Raw genomic sequence first — 14,013 nt, forward strand, 5'->3', positions numbered from 1 at the left:
AAATAAAAACAAATTGATATAGATATTATGTTTGTTCTGCAGCAATAAACCAATATCTTTTAAATTAAGGTATTCTGTAAAATACTAAATGTTAAAACAAAGTTAAAAGACAATTAAAAAGTTAATATAACTATTCATGTCATCACTGTAAGTAGACAATGTGCATGTGCTCATTAGGGTACTCATGTTTTGAACTCCTCCCTCCATAATTTGTGGCCTTTCAATTGGTTGACCTAGTGGGGTTGGCATGGAAACACAGACTGAAGCATGCTAAATTAAGTCCCTCCAGAGGCAGAAACAGACACAAACTCATCCAGACCATAGAAAACCCGTATGCCCCCAGAGCATTTTTCAGTGCTTTAATTTGTGTAGCATATTTAGGGCAAAGGGGTTGGCCTTTAAAGATAGCAGGAATGTGCTATTCAAACTCACTCCTGGAAATATAGTGAGTGCAGCATAAAAGTTTTCAGGATCTGTGCTTATGCTGCATGGAAGGATGTCACATTATAACCTACAGGCATGAAGGCCACATTATGGCAGAATCATGTGAACTAATCCTGACAAAAGGCAGCATTCACTGAATGTCTGTTTTCCTGCAGGAGTCATACTCACACCAACAGTCTTTTTAGATAAAAGTCATGATATACGTAATTCACCACAATGTTCCATACAGTAAGTCCTTATTACCAGTCCGAATTCCTGCGCAAAACACATGAATCACCGCACATCAGCAATCGGTTTGTTTTTAAAAAAGCCTTTAATCCTGAAACACAGGTGTTACCTAGAAGCTGCAGAGCGTGTTGCGGCAGAGCCTCCAGGTAGAGCTGTTCTTTGTCTCAGGGAGATACAGGCTGTATCAGTGCCTGATGTGGAGAACTCCTCGTGTTCTTCTCAGACCGATGTTCTTCTATTCTCAGCTCACAGCCTTTGGCTTTATGAAGCAAACAGATGTCTTTTTGTAAATATAGGAAACATTTAACCTTTTTTTTTTTTTTTTTTAACATCAAAAGTTTTCTAATATCGCCCCATGACTAGGTTCAGGTCCCGGATTTTAAAGGATAGTTCAGGGGGTGAGATTATGTCAAAAGGTTCATATTTTACCTGAAGGAGATAACTAGTTTCATAACTAGTTTCACTTTTTACAAATCCAGATTAGATGGGTTGAGGCTGAAACTAACAGTGGAAACAGGAGGAATCAAGACCGAGGCACATTTCTATGGTGTAAATGCAACTCTGATCTCTTAAACCTTACAGTGGTTTCTGCTGACATAATTTTATTATCATTTAAGCTTAATGTTTCAAGTAGATTGTTATTCATAAGGAAGTCAGTGACTATTTTCACAGAAAACCGTGGAAGGAGACGTTACGCCACCTGTGACTTTCCTCTGTGAATCATGTCGTGAGAATGAAACAACTAAAGGATTTCCAAGAAGTTGTTTGCTGTAACAGTAAAGCAGTTGACAAACAATTAAAAATATATATTCAGTTAAACTTTTATAATGCTTCAATATTCTTATACTAGTTTGTTTCATTAGACAGTTACCTTAACCAGAATGTTTTACATGATGATTTAAAAAAAAAAAAAAAACAATTTTGGAAGCTAACTTCCCACCTCTCTCCTCTCCAGCACTATTTACATTGTAAATAACCATCAGCGTTTATGTAAACTATCTCATGCACGCACAAGGACGGTTTAGAAATGTACAAAGTAGAATTTGCATATCTTTTTTGAGATCACTGTCTACTGCATGTGTATGAAATATAGTACATTTATCTCTGCTTCTAACAGTCCGTGTTACATTAAATGCACTGTATTTGTGAACATGCTCCTTTAGTGATTGAATGTAAAACTGGAGATAAATAATATTTAGTGAGCAAACAAGTGGTTAATCCCTCTTGTTTTCTGTCTTGCTACATTTACATGCTCTTTCTGAGTTTGGCTTTACTCCAAGGTCAGGCATCAGTGACAAACTAAATGCACCATCATACAAAATGACACTTAGAGAATTATCTAATGTTTATAGGCTTTTAACAGAACCTCCTTTTTAAATCCTGATCTATTCCTTTACAGTGGGGGCAGCTTTGGGGATGGCCAGACCACTTACTCTTGCCGTTTTGGAAATTTCTGAATAATTACATTCTCCTTCCTAGCTGTAATGAAATTTAAATCTTATCTAAAGCAGAAGAGTTATTCAGCAAATCCATTTTCTTCCAAGAATAGCATTGACACACATTCCCAAACCCTTTTGCTGATAATATGGTATGCATGTTAAGTGCTTTTCCCTTGCAGCTGATTGGCTGATCCGAGCTGACATTCACAGGCTCGCTATTCAGGTCAGTGAGCTTGGAGTGCGAACGATGTTGGAGCGATGCTCCTGTGGGGGTAATCCGGGTGAGTAACAGAGAGGCAGGAAAATAGGCTAATTCCTGTTCTGCTCTAAGGCTGCGCAAAGGACAGGATACAATGGATCACTCATATTGTTTTATTGATTAAATAAGAAACAGAACAACACAGATGCTTCTCTACACAGAGATATTGTTCTCATCTGAGAATAACTGAGTTTAAAGCAGACATGTGCCAATGTATGAGCTGGAGATCTCATCTCACCACTCCCTCTGCCTCAAACGTCCACGTCGCCATTCATAATGGCCTCGTAATGTCCATTTCTCTGGAAAGAGCGATTTCCGCTCACGACCACAACAGCAGTTCACAGTAAGATCTTATAATGTTACATATGAGCAGGCAGGCTGTACAGTCCAATGTCTTGTGCAAAAGTAATGGCACATTTTTTGCTACATCAATCTGTAAAGAGATGTGGAATGTGAGTTTCGTTGTTGCAATCATTTTATGCTGATTTGACATAAAGTAAAAAAAAAAAAAAAAAAAGAAAAAGTAGAAGGGGCTGGTAGCTGGAAGGAGAGTCAAAAAGAATAAAAGTACAGAAGGTTCCTACAAAAAGTGGGAGTAACAAAAGTTAAAAGCAGTGTAGAAAAGACTGAAGAAAATCTGAGTCTGTAGGAAAAGCACCCTTGAGAAGGCACTCGCCCTGTTTGTGTGTCTGTGACCCCCAGACGTCCTTTCCTCTGGCTGTTCCAGGTGTTCAGGTGTGACCATTGAGAGTGTCCGACCAGCTCAGCACCAAAGACCCAGATTGTTACTCCAGCTCCCCATAGAGATGCTCGTTTGTGCTTGAATGCTGTCTCACTCATTTCTTTGATTCTTCTTGGTGTGTTAAAGTAAAGAAAGAGTTACAGTATTGAAATGCGGATTAAAAATGATGATTTACATTATTAATCGTTTCCGTCCGGTGTCTTTATTTATTTTTACTTTCTTATCTGTGTGCTGCTTCCTATAGTGGCAGGTTTATTACCAGCCCTGCGGACGGGCACCTTGGACACAGGGATCTTTGTACGAGGGGGCTCTTTCGCCTGAGAGACCTGTGATGCAGCGTGAGTCCCGCTGCCATGCTTCAGAGGGATTTTTGAGTCACGCGCTGAACTTGTAGGAACTTTTGCTTGTTGAGGCTGCTGATGCTCCTCCTGGAGCTGTTTTGAGATTAGCCCAATTGCCTCCGGTGAGCTGATTTTATCTTTTCCCCCTGCATTATGTGAGTTGAAATAGGGTTTCTCTTCTAGCACAGGCGAAGTGAGGTCCTTGCTTGGTTCGTCATGCTGGTTTTCCCGAACAGGCTGCCTGCTGACTTTTCCTCCACCAACCACAGGTATTTTACTTAGACCCATTGCTTTTGACTGTGGTGTCTTCTTCTCTTTGGGGGGAAGCTCATGGTGTTGTTCTTTTGTTTTTGACGGCACACCTTGGCTCCTCTGTCCCCCTGCTCCATCCAGACTATCTGTCGATGCCTGCACAGAACCCCTGACCTTATCAGAGGATGGTGTATCTATCTGACACGACACAAGGGGGGGAGGACAAGAAGCAAGTTTGAGCTCAGGAGTTTTAGGCTGGGAAACAGGGGCGGGTGTGGCTTTCGGTGGAGAAACAGGGAAAGATTGAGGGTGGGGGGCATGTACAGATGATGCCACAGGGGTTTGAGATCCAGAAAATTTGGACGTGGCAGGTGGAGGAGGAGTTTTAGATACAAAAACTGTGATTTCATCAGAGGAAGTAGCAACTTTAGACAAAGACTCCTGCATATTCACATTGGCAGACAGATCTTTAGATACAGAAACTGGGATCTCAGCAGGAATTTTAAATAAAGAATCCTGCGGTTTAGCAAGACCAGATGGATCCTTGGATACAGAAACTGGGACTTTAGGAGGGGCAGAGCAAACTTTAGGTTGAGAAGTTTCAACGTGAGTTGGAGCAGAAAGTTCTTTTGACACAGGAATTGATGTAACAGCAGGAGAAACTTTCATCCGATCCACAGCAGATGGAGTCAGTGATGATAATGAAGCAACATGAGTGGGGGCAGCTGCTGTTGCAGGCTGAGCTGGGAGCATCTTATCTAAAGAAACTGATGTTATGGAGGCTTTGGTTGTGGGAGTAATTTTGCCTAATGAAGCTGAAGATGGAGCTGGGACAGACGCAGAGCTGGGTTGGGTTTTAATTGTAGCAGTGAAGGTTGAATAAGGGCCAGGATCAGAAACTGTTTTATTAAGGTCGAGATGGTTAGGGGTCAGGGTGGACTTGGATGTCGAGTCAGAAGTTGTGGTTAATGTAGAGGCGGATGTGATCTTTGAGGAAAGGATTGGTGCTGAAGATGAGGATGTAGTTGCAATTGTAGAGGTTGGTGATGATGTGAGGGAGACAATGGATGTTCCCACCACTGAACTTTGAGAGGGTTTGAAAAAAGTGGACTTGTCCTTGTTAAAACTACTACTGGAGGGAGGTTGGGTGACGGAGATGGGAGGACTGTGATTTACTGGGACAGGTTTAGGTGATACAGACACACAATCAGGTTTACTTACAGACGCAGAATTTTGAGGAGCCCGCATAATCTCTGGAGCCTGTTTATCAGCTGTACTGGTCAAACTTGGACCGAATGAAGAAGTTTTGCCCACAGGGGCTGATGCATATGGAGGAGGTGCGATTGTGGTAGAGATGGCGCTCATTGTGGACTGAATCGTCTCGGGAGCGGAAGATGTCACGGATGTTGAGGGAAAAGTTGAGGATTTTGTTGAAGTGGGAGCGGGAGATTGTTTACCTTGCGTGCTGGCAGGAGTACAGTCAGAACTCAATTCGACTGAGTGAGTACTCAAAGATGAAGAAGAGACGGCTACGGAGGAGGCTTTTACAGTAGCTGCACTGCTGACTGTTGAGGAGGTTGTAGGAGAGGAGGAGAGGGTAGATTTGAAGAAAGGAGATGTAGATGATGGAGGGATGTCAGCACTGATGGCACTGCTAACTTTACCCCACTCTGCTTCCACATCAGCCATGATGTCTCCACCCCCTGAGATTGAGTCAAAGGTCAGGAGAGAGGAGATATCTGCCAGCAGTGAGCTCAGGCTGCTTTCACCTGGTACCAGAGGGGGTTCAGGGGTAAGCAACGGGGACACGTGCTCGTATGTCGTACTCACGTTCTCAGCAGATGTCACCTGGGTAGCTGAGGTCTTTGACGGGGTCATGGCTGAACGGTTTGGAGTTGCTGAGCTCTGGACAGGCCCTGTGCTCTCAGTTTCAGGGCTGTCCAGAGCACGAGGCTGGCATTTAGGTGTGAGTGTCATGTCCTCTTTTATGATTTCCACGCTGTTAGTGCGAGATGACTGGAGAAGTGGGCTCGGAGGGGCTTCCTCTTTGTCCTCCTTATCCTTTGATCGGAGCTTAACATTGCTGAAGAGGCCCTTCAGACCACGACGTTGCCGAGCCACAGGCTGCGACACTGTGTGCACTCTTCGGTCTCCCACTCCTCTTTTCCCACCCCTCAGCAGCGAGAGGAAACCAAGGGACTTGGCCGAGCTGGCTGAAGAGATGGAGGTGCGAGCAGGGGCAGTAGCCAGAACGCCATCTTCACCGAGTGCCTCCTCCTCTGGTTGCTCCCCATCTTCTTGTTTCACGTCTTTTCCATTTTCCTTATCTTGCTCCTGCTCTGAATCTTGAGCGGGAGTCTCATATAGTCCCTCTGAGGTTTTACTCCTGATAACAGGTGACTTGTTGTTTCCGTCTCCTTTGTTTCTGATGGAAAAAATGCTACCTGGTTTACGTTTTCCAAACAGTTTGAATCCTTTTCTGATTTTTCCAGATGGCTGCGATTCATTAGGCGGCGGGTCCGTGTTTTCAGTCTGTACATCCATCTTCTCTGTAAATCTTCCCCCACCTATTTCTGTATCCTTTTGTCGCTTGGCGCAGTTGTTATTCCAGAGCTTGTAGACTGAGCATTTATATCCAGCGCTTTATCTCCGTTTGTAGTCGTGCACTATCTGCTGCTCTCACTGCGTTTCTTTATCAGCCTCCTGTATCCCTCCCTCCCTCTGTGGTTCCCATCCAACCCTTTCTCCTCTATTTCTCCCTCCAAAGCACCTCCCCTTTGCTTTGCTCTTTTTTTCTTTTTGTCTGGCTGCTCTCCCTGGCTGCCATGGCAACTGAGGAGCTCAGCAGCTTTCGTCACCAATGCGGAGCCAGGGGCTGTCATCAGCTCAGTCTGAACACAGCCTTCTCTTTTTCTCTGTCTGATGACTGTGTTTACATAAACAGCAAAGACAAATGCTCCATTAATAGATTCAGAATCGGACTTCTGAGCAACCTGGCTATATTTAAAAAAAAAAAAAAAATCTCTCAGGCAAATTATTGCAAATTACCTAAGTGTCAATGAAAAAACTGCAAATAGTGGAAGTCTTACACATAGTCGCTTTTTTCACCTGCACCATACATAATCATACTCTGAAAAAAAGAAAAATTAAATCAAATGTACATTTGTTAAATGCAAAAATATTTCATCTACCAAAAACCTGTGTTCACAATTATTTAAAATGGGGAAATAGTTTGCATTTGACCTACAGTAAGTTTCTTGTAAGTCCATTGACTGTCCATGTTGCTTAAATAAAGGCATAACTCTGAACTAAATCCAGATTTGTATATAAATTTTAAATTATTAAAACAAAGGGGCAAACAGAATAAAATAAAAGATTGATTTTCCTTCTAAAATGAATATTTACTGGAGGAAAAGAAATAAACTAGATTTTAACAAAAGGTTTCGAGGTTAAACTCATGCGACCTCTTGTGGTTGTATTGGGAACATCATGTGGCACAGATTTGCAAGTAAAGGGTCCCAAAATAAAGCTGCTGTCTCATCCACATGTTCTGCCGCGCCTTTATGAGCCCGTGTAAGTGGGTCAGCCATCCTTGAACAAATCTGTCTACCGTTTCTTTGCATGATACTGTCTAGGCTCGAGAACAGGACGTACATATGTATATTTGTCAACTGAACTCAAATGTTAATTTATTTCAAAAAGTGAAACGCAAATTTCATACATTCATCACAGTGATACATTTCAAGCATCTTCCCTCCGATTATTATTACTTGCTGTTAATAAAAATCCAACATTTATTTGCTCAGAAAATTAGATTGCATAAATCCAATAAAAAAAAAAGTCTTGTCATAATACCCAAAAGTCATGGCCTTCAATAGGGAAAACATTTGTGTTGAGTCTTGTCCAGTAAACAGTCCCTGACTCTGTCTTTATGGAACGAAAGCCACAAAAGGTTGATAAAGAAGCTGGCAGGTTTCAGAGTACATCAAAGTTGTTTGGAGAAAGGAAAAAGCATGTTAGAAATAGTTGTAGAAGCAATATGATTATTGTAGCCTTGAGAGGAGACCATGCAAGAATGTGTCCACTCAAGCTGTGGATTGTGTTAAAACAGGATTTGAAGACACCACCCAAGATGTATCGAAGACCTTGCCTAAATCTGTTGCCTTAAAACCAGAGGTAAAATAACAGACCAATATTGAAATATATCAGTCTGATTTGATTATATAAGAGTTTTAAGTTTTTGGAACTAAATCAACCTTTTAATGAAACTATTGTTTTATGATGCACCTGCAAATTGCAGGAAAGATGGGAGCTGTGGTGCGCCGCCTTCAAATAATGCAAAGCATTGAGGGAAACAGATGTGAGAAACTTTAAACTTTAATGAACAAATACAATAAAAAAAAGGTTTTTCAGTACTTTTCCCACTTTAATACAAAATTAATCACCATTTTAGATCACACCTCATAGTCACAATTTCTTACTGACGCAGACATTCAGGCACATAACTGAATATAAATATGTTTTAGATAAGTCCTCTTTATTCAAATGTAAACCCAAACGTTGTCCGTTTATGAACTTCAAAAAAAGACTCTGCTTCCTGAGGATTTGCTCAATATCACTTAATAATTATCAGAGAGAAATTTACATAAGAAGGAATAAGGCAAAAATAATCCAGTAGATCAATGTGATTGGCCAAAAATACTTTCCCCCTGAACCTTAAAGGCTGTTTTTGACACGAGTGAGATGGCTTTTTGCCCAGGGCAGCATGTCCTGGGGGAGGCAACATTCGCCAGGAAGTCATAAACGGAGCTGCCCATGAAACAAGTTTTCTTTTGTGTAAGAACTTTGTGAAGATATATATAGAAAAAGAGGCTGAGGTTGATCAGTAACTAAATGTCACAGTTTGTTTTTTTCAATAATATAACCCAAATGTAATCATGTCTAGCTGAAAATCTGAAATAAACTCAAATCCAACTGAGGCATCTAAGAAATTATATTTGTAAAGTTAAAGACTAAATACAAAACAAAATTTTTAGTTGGTCTGATAAATTACTGACTGAAAAGTTTTTTTTGTTTTTTTCAGAGAAGTGGCCATTGGAGTAGTGGGTTTGTGTTTGGTTGTAGGGGGACTCAAATATACTCAGAAGTAAACATTCCCCATTTAGCACAGTCAGTCGTCAGGACTTTGTCTTGGGTCCATATATTGTAATTATTAAGAAAGAAAATTCCATCACCTAAATACAAAAAATAATAAGCTACAAACAATTCACTTTGAAAAGTGCCCTGTAAATTGTTTTTAAAATTACTCAAAACCGTACCTTGATAAATAATAAGCACCCTATCCTTAAACATCATAAGGCAAAGCATGTAAATATCAAATTTTCTAACTTATATGCTTCCTATATACATGTCAGAGACAGGTGCTGACATTCCGTCTTCCTCTTAAACGTCATGCTCCTCCAGAGCAGCCTTCAGGGCCGCCTTGTTGTTCTGCTCATTGTCGTGCTCCTCAGAGGGAAGTGGGTCATACATTCTGCGGTACAAAGACCGGGTGACGAGGCTGATGATGAACAACTCCATAATCATTATCTGCTGACTCAACACTGCAGAGACCACACAGAAAAGTCACACAAAGAGAAAAAGATGTGACACAAGTTGTAATGTTTCAGCTGAAGTCGCTGAAAAACATTTAGATTTTGTCTCTTACTGGATCCACGAGCCTGAGAGGAGAGGGGAGGGGCGCAGGCGATGGATCCGTTTAAGGCCAGGATGTTGATGATGGATGTCTGGAGCTGACTCAGGATAAGTATGAGCTGAAAAGGGCATAAATAATTCATCAGATATCCATGCCCATGGAGTCACAATGTTTACAGTGTTGTAGCTCTTGAAATTGATACAGTGTCAGGCAAAACTATTTGTACCCCTATCTTCCACTTGTGGCTAAATTACAATGTAGCAATCAATGAGGAAGAATGGCAAAAATTTATATTGTGGCCTACATATGCTACTAACAGGGTGTGCTGTGGTGGCGCAGGGGTTAAGCACAACCCACATATGGAGGCCTTTGTCCTCGACTGCTTTCCTGTCAATTAACTATCAAATAAAGGCCACTAGAGCCAATAAAATCTTTTTTTTTTTTAAATGCTACTAACATTGCATCCCTAAGTTGCAGTGGCAGTGTAATGCTGTGGACATGGTTTCCTTACAACTACATGGGAGCTAGTCTGAGTTGGAAGATGGGTGGACTTAAAGACAGAGTAATGCTTGAAGTACTAAATATTTAGCTAATCCCGAAAAGCTTGTAGCTGTAGTAGTAGGAAATACATTTATAAAGCATACACTCAATATTAACTTCACTTTTTTCTTTGAATTATCTTGCAGAAACATGTCAGCATTGGAAACATTTCATTCTCTAGCAAAAACAAGAAAACTAAACATTTTAAAAACATTAAACCCCACCTTGTTTTCTACTTTATTACAAAACATGCATTCCATAAATCTGAATAAGTGACTCACTTGGTACATGGCATACTTGGGAATAATTTTCAGACTGCGCATTAGGATGTTGGTGTTCATGAAGATGATACCGACAGGCCAAAGGGAGATGATGGTGAGAACACCAATGAATGGGTTGATCCAAATGGTTGCTCCAGTGATCTCTAGCTAAAAAAATGAAAGAACATCCTTAAGTGTTCACTTCTTTTTTCTCTCTTTCTTTTTTTGTGAAGAGAATCAATTCAAACTCTTACATCAGCTAGGTTAAAGGTGCCGTTTGTCCAGAGAATAACAGAAAGGATAGAGAGAACTGTTTTTAGGATTGCATACTGCATAGCTCCCAGCTTCAGCAGGAATAACATCCCCCTAAACAAAGAAAAACCAAGATTATTGTTTACAGTAACAACATATTGCCCAATGCAGAAAGAACAGTTACTCTGAAAGAAACAAATAAGTAGAAAAAATACTTAAATTAACAAAGGTTGGACATAAAACAAGTAACAATAAGAAGGAGTAAAGGGGAAAAAAGTTAAGAGTACCGTGACATTGGTACATGAGGAAAGCAGGCGCAGCAGCAACAGCAGGGTCCTGTGTTGATCCTGAAGGGTTTCCCAGAAAATCGTTGTAGAAAATCACTGGTGCCTCCAAACTCCTCAACCAGCAGAACCAGAACCTTGTACACCACAACTGCAAAATAGCTACAAAAAGAGTCCATTTAGCAACTAATGCTTAACTAAAGTCAGAATTGACTTGCTTTCTGCATCCAACCAGCACATGAGGTCAAAGTGAAACATGTATAAATGAAACTTCCCTTAAGCTTTTTTTTTTTTTAAAATAAACATTTAACTAACTAATTAATCAAATATGTCTTTTTCTGAACAGAGATAAAATGTACAAAATCGTGACTATTTTTGCCTCTTTTAGTACATGTTAATTCATCTGCCCCTTTTGTGAAGTACTTCATCTTTGTTGTTAAATAATTTTTTGAGTGCTTAATGCAAGCAGATCAAGGATGGAAATACAGCCCTATGGATACAGCCAAAGTTCAAAGTTGCATTTAGAAAAATGATTGCATCTCTTCTGGTCATGCAAAAATTAACATACTCATAAACCATCAAACCACAATAAATCTCTTGAAAAATAATCATTTTCCACAACACAGCAGTGTCTGTCAACAAATCCTCTGCCTTATTTAAATTTAAAGACTTGTGCGATAAAAAGTGGTTGAAATCTCGAGAGACAAAATCTGATAAACATCTGTTTTCAGTTTATGAAAAAAAAACCATTATTGTGCTCTGTTAATTATATCCACTGGCTTTGACTCAAACTGAATCACCTGGTTTTTATAGAAGAAGCAAGAGAAACTTTCTGTTCTCCATGCAGATTGAGCTTTGACCTTTGAGTGTAATGATTCATCAAGCAGTTAAAATTACACTATGAACTCCAGGTGAGGTTTCGTGACTTTTATATTTATTACTCTGCGGTCATTCACCCCAGGCAGTCTTCTAGCAACAAACACAGAGGACAACCTTGGTATGCTACAGGAATGCAGATTGTATATGTTGCTGAAACTGCTCTCCTTCGACTGTTGTGTAAAGGATTAAAGTAAAGCTTACATAGAAGGAGTACTCCGGCTTCCTCCCACAGTCCAAAAACATGACTGTCAGGTTAATTGGTCTCTCTAAATTCTCCCTAGGTGTGTGTGTGTGTGTGTTTGTGCATGGTTGTCTGTCATGTCTGTCTCGGTGTTGCCCTGCAACAGACTGGTGACCTGTCTAGGGTGAACCCCGCCTCTCGCCCGGAACGTTAGCAGGAGATAGACACCAGCACCCCTCCCGACCCCACTAGGGACAAGGGTATTAGAAAATGGATGGATAGTGCTAAAAAGTGAGATTCTTACGGGTCCTATGTGTTGAGAAATGTAAACATAAAGCTTTGTTTAAATCCATTTGAGGCCCATCAGAGACTACCTGCCTTTCTTGATATGAGTTGCGTTTAACCAACCCAAGAGTGCCTTATACAAGAGTCCAAGTTTGAACAAAGGCCCACTTGGCCTGAACAGTCTTATATGGGGCCTTCATGACCTTGCTGGGTCAAAGGCATGGAAAGAAAACCCACCAGTTTGATGTCATGTCTGTGATCATAACGGCGCGGGGAACCCACATCCCACAGCAGGCCATGGTGGCGATGACCTGAGACACAAAAAATATGGAAACACACACAAATATGTCACACACGATCCGCATTACTTTAATGTGTTGTTTTTGTGTTCTGTTTTTCATGCTTCAAGTCAAAAAGTATCCGGTATTCAGTTATTGTATGTGTGTCCTTAATGCTTACTGGTGCAGCACCACTTATCCAGATAATGATTGTCTTCTTGGGATAGGACACCTTTTTGTAAATGTACACACACTGCTCCAGGTACAGCAGCAGGGTAACAAAGGACATGAAGGAGAGCATGGAATAGAGGCAAATCCCAAACACATCTAGCTCTGGTATGGAAAAATAGAGAAACAAGAGAAGCGGAAGGAGATTGGATTATTTATCAGTAGACAGTAAATGGGTAAGATAAGTCAGTACTTTCAGAGTCAGAGACTAATAAAGGCCAACGTTCAATAAAGAGCTCATGTCATTAGCTCAAACTGGTTGATAAGAAAACATAATCAGCAAGCAGGATGTTGTAATGTGGATCACTTACGCATGAGCATGTCCAGAGCCAGTGGAGGTTCCTGTAGACACGCCGGATCAACGGTGGTTTCCACGGCTTCATCCATGGTGGCCATGTGCTCTTCCTAGAAACTTCTATTAAATGACTGCAGCTTGGAATAGAACCAGTGGTAAAAATAAAAATATAAAGTAAAAACGTAAGAGGCAATCCGCTGCTCCTTTCACATTGCAAGTAGATTCTGGTTACAGAAACAACCTTGCCTTTTACACTCCAGGCATGTGAGAAGAAATGAAGGAGGACGACCTATAGCTCACTGGTTAACGTAAAAACACCAGTTACTGTTGCTTATTCATTCACAGTCTTGAGTCATAGTAATTAGGGAAACATCAAGGACAGGGGTTTAGTGAATAGGGAGAGACGGAGCATTAAAAAGGAGGACTGGACTTTGAGAGGGCGTGTTGATTCTTCAGCTGAAAATATAAAAAGAGTATAAAGACATAAAAGTAATTTTCTCCAACAATTTACAACTCACATTTATTACACCACAATAATTTGGAGTCAAATTTTGTCCACAGTTTTCAATACAAATGAAGTTTAAATTAAGCAGCATTCTTAACTGTTCCATTAAATATGAGTGATGGGATTGCAAAAGTGTTTAGAGAAAAAAACAAACAAAGAAACATTTTAGCCTTTTACACTTTTCCTATTACACTTGTAAGTGTAGCAATAATGAGAGCTGATTATTGTAAAATCTTGGACAATGTGTAAACTGTTACTCTACTTCCTATTTGCAGCTGCTGTAAAAAGAACAGTATTGAGTGACACTGGGGCCATTCACCTTATCTGGTTGTTAAGTTTGTCCTGTTAATAACTCTCCATGTACCTTTTTTCTGGAGAAAAGGTCAGTTTAACACACATCTTGCCTGTGAGAATTGTGAATGCTTATATATTTCAAATAAGCCATCTATAAAATTTTACTTACAGCTAAGGTCCCGATTAAAGAACAATCACGTTTTGTGCGAACCTGTGAGAAAGTGGAACGTACCACTTTGGACAAATCGCAACCAATGGAAAACTTGCTGATACCAAAACTATTACAATAGTCCAATGTTGATGCAATAAAGAAATAAATAATTATGTCAAAG

At 40.4% G+C, this 14,013-nt stretch overlaps 2 protein-coding genes across 2 annotated transcripts; both read right to left on the reverse strand.

Moving 5' to 3' along the window:
- Positions 1-2,467: 2,467 nt before the first annotated feature.
- On the reverse strand, positions 2,468-6,438 carry LOC116728125 (flocculation protein FLO11-like). Its single transcript, XM_032575942.1, has one exon. It carries the CDS (start codon positions 6,247-6,249, stop codon positions 3,325-3,327), a length of 2,925 nt encoding a protein of 974 aa, XP_032431833.1. The 5' UTR covers positions 6,250-6,438; the 3' UTR covers positions 2,468-3,324.
- A 1,628-nt stretch (positions 6,439-8,066) lies between these two features.
- On the reverse strand, positions 8,067-13,502 carry LOC116727947 (organic solute transporter subunit alpha-like). The gene is made up of 8 exons (XM_032575646.1): positions 12,899-13,502; positions 12,541-12,692; positions 12,319-12,392; positions 10,740-10,898; positions 10,455-10,566; positions 10,222-10,368; positions 9,413-9,518; positions 8,067-9,308 (listed from the first exon to the last, which is right to left on the reverse strand). The coding sequence occupies exons 1-8, from the start codon at positions 12,981-12,983 to the stop codon at positions 9,148-9,150; spliced, it is 996 nt and encodes a 331-aa protein (XP_032431537.1). The 5' UTR covers positions 12,984-13,502; the 3' UTR covers positions 8,067-9,147.
- Positions 13,503-14,013: the final 511 nt, after the last annotated feature.

Source organism: Xiphophorus hellerii, chromosome 11 (assembly GCF_003331165.1).
Source record: "Xiphophorus hellerii strain 12219 chromosome 11, Xiphophorus_hellerii-4.1, whole genome shotgun sequence".
NCBI classification, from domain to species: domain Eukaryota; kingdom Metazoa; phylum Chordata; class Actinopteri; order Cyprinodontiformes; family Poeciliidae; genus Xiphophorus; species Xiphophorus hellerii.

Coding starts and splice junctions, on each gene's coding strand:
- LOC116728125 (XM_032575942.1), bottom strand. CDS start 6,249: ATGGATGTACAGACTGAAAACACGGACCCGCCGCCTAATGAATCGCAG.
- LOC116727947 (XM_032575646.1), bottom strand. CDS start 12,983: ATGGCCACCATGGATGAAGCCGTGGAAACCACCGTTGATCCGGCGTGT. Junction 10,369..10,454: donor GCACCTTTAACCTAGCTGAT/GTAAGAGTTTGA, acceptor TCATTTTTTTAG/CTAGAGATCACTGGAGCAAC. Junction 9,309..9,412: donor CTCTCAGGCTCGTGGATCCA/GTAAGAGACAAA, acceptor TGGTCTCTGCAG/TGTTGAGTCAGCAGATAATG.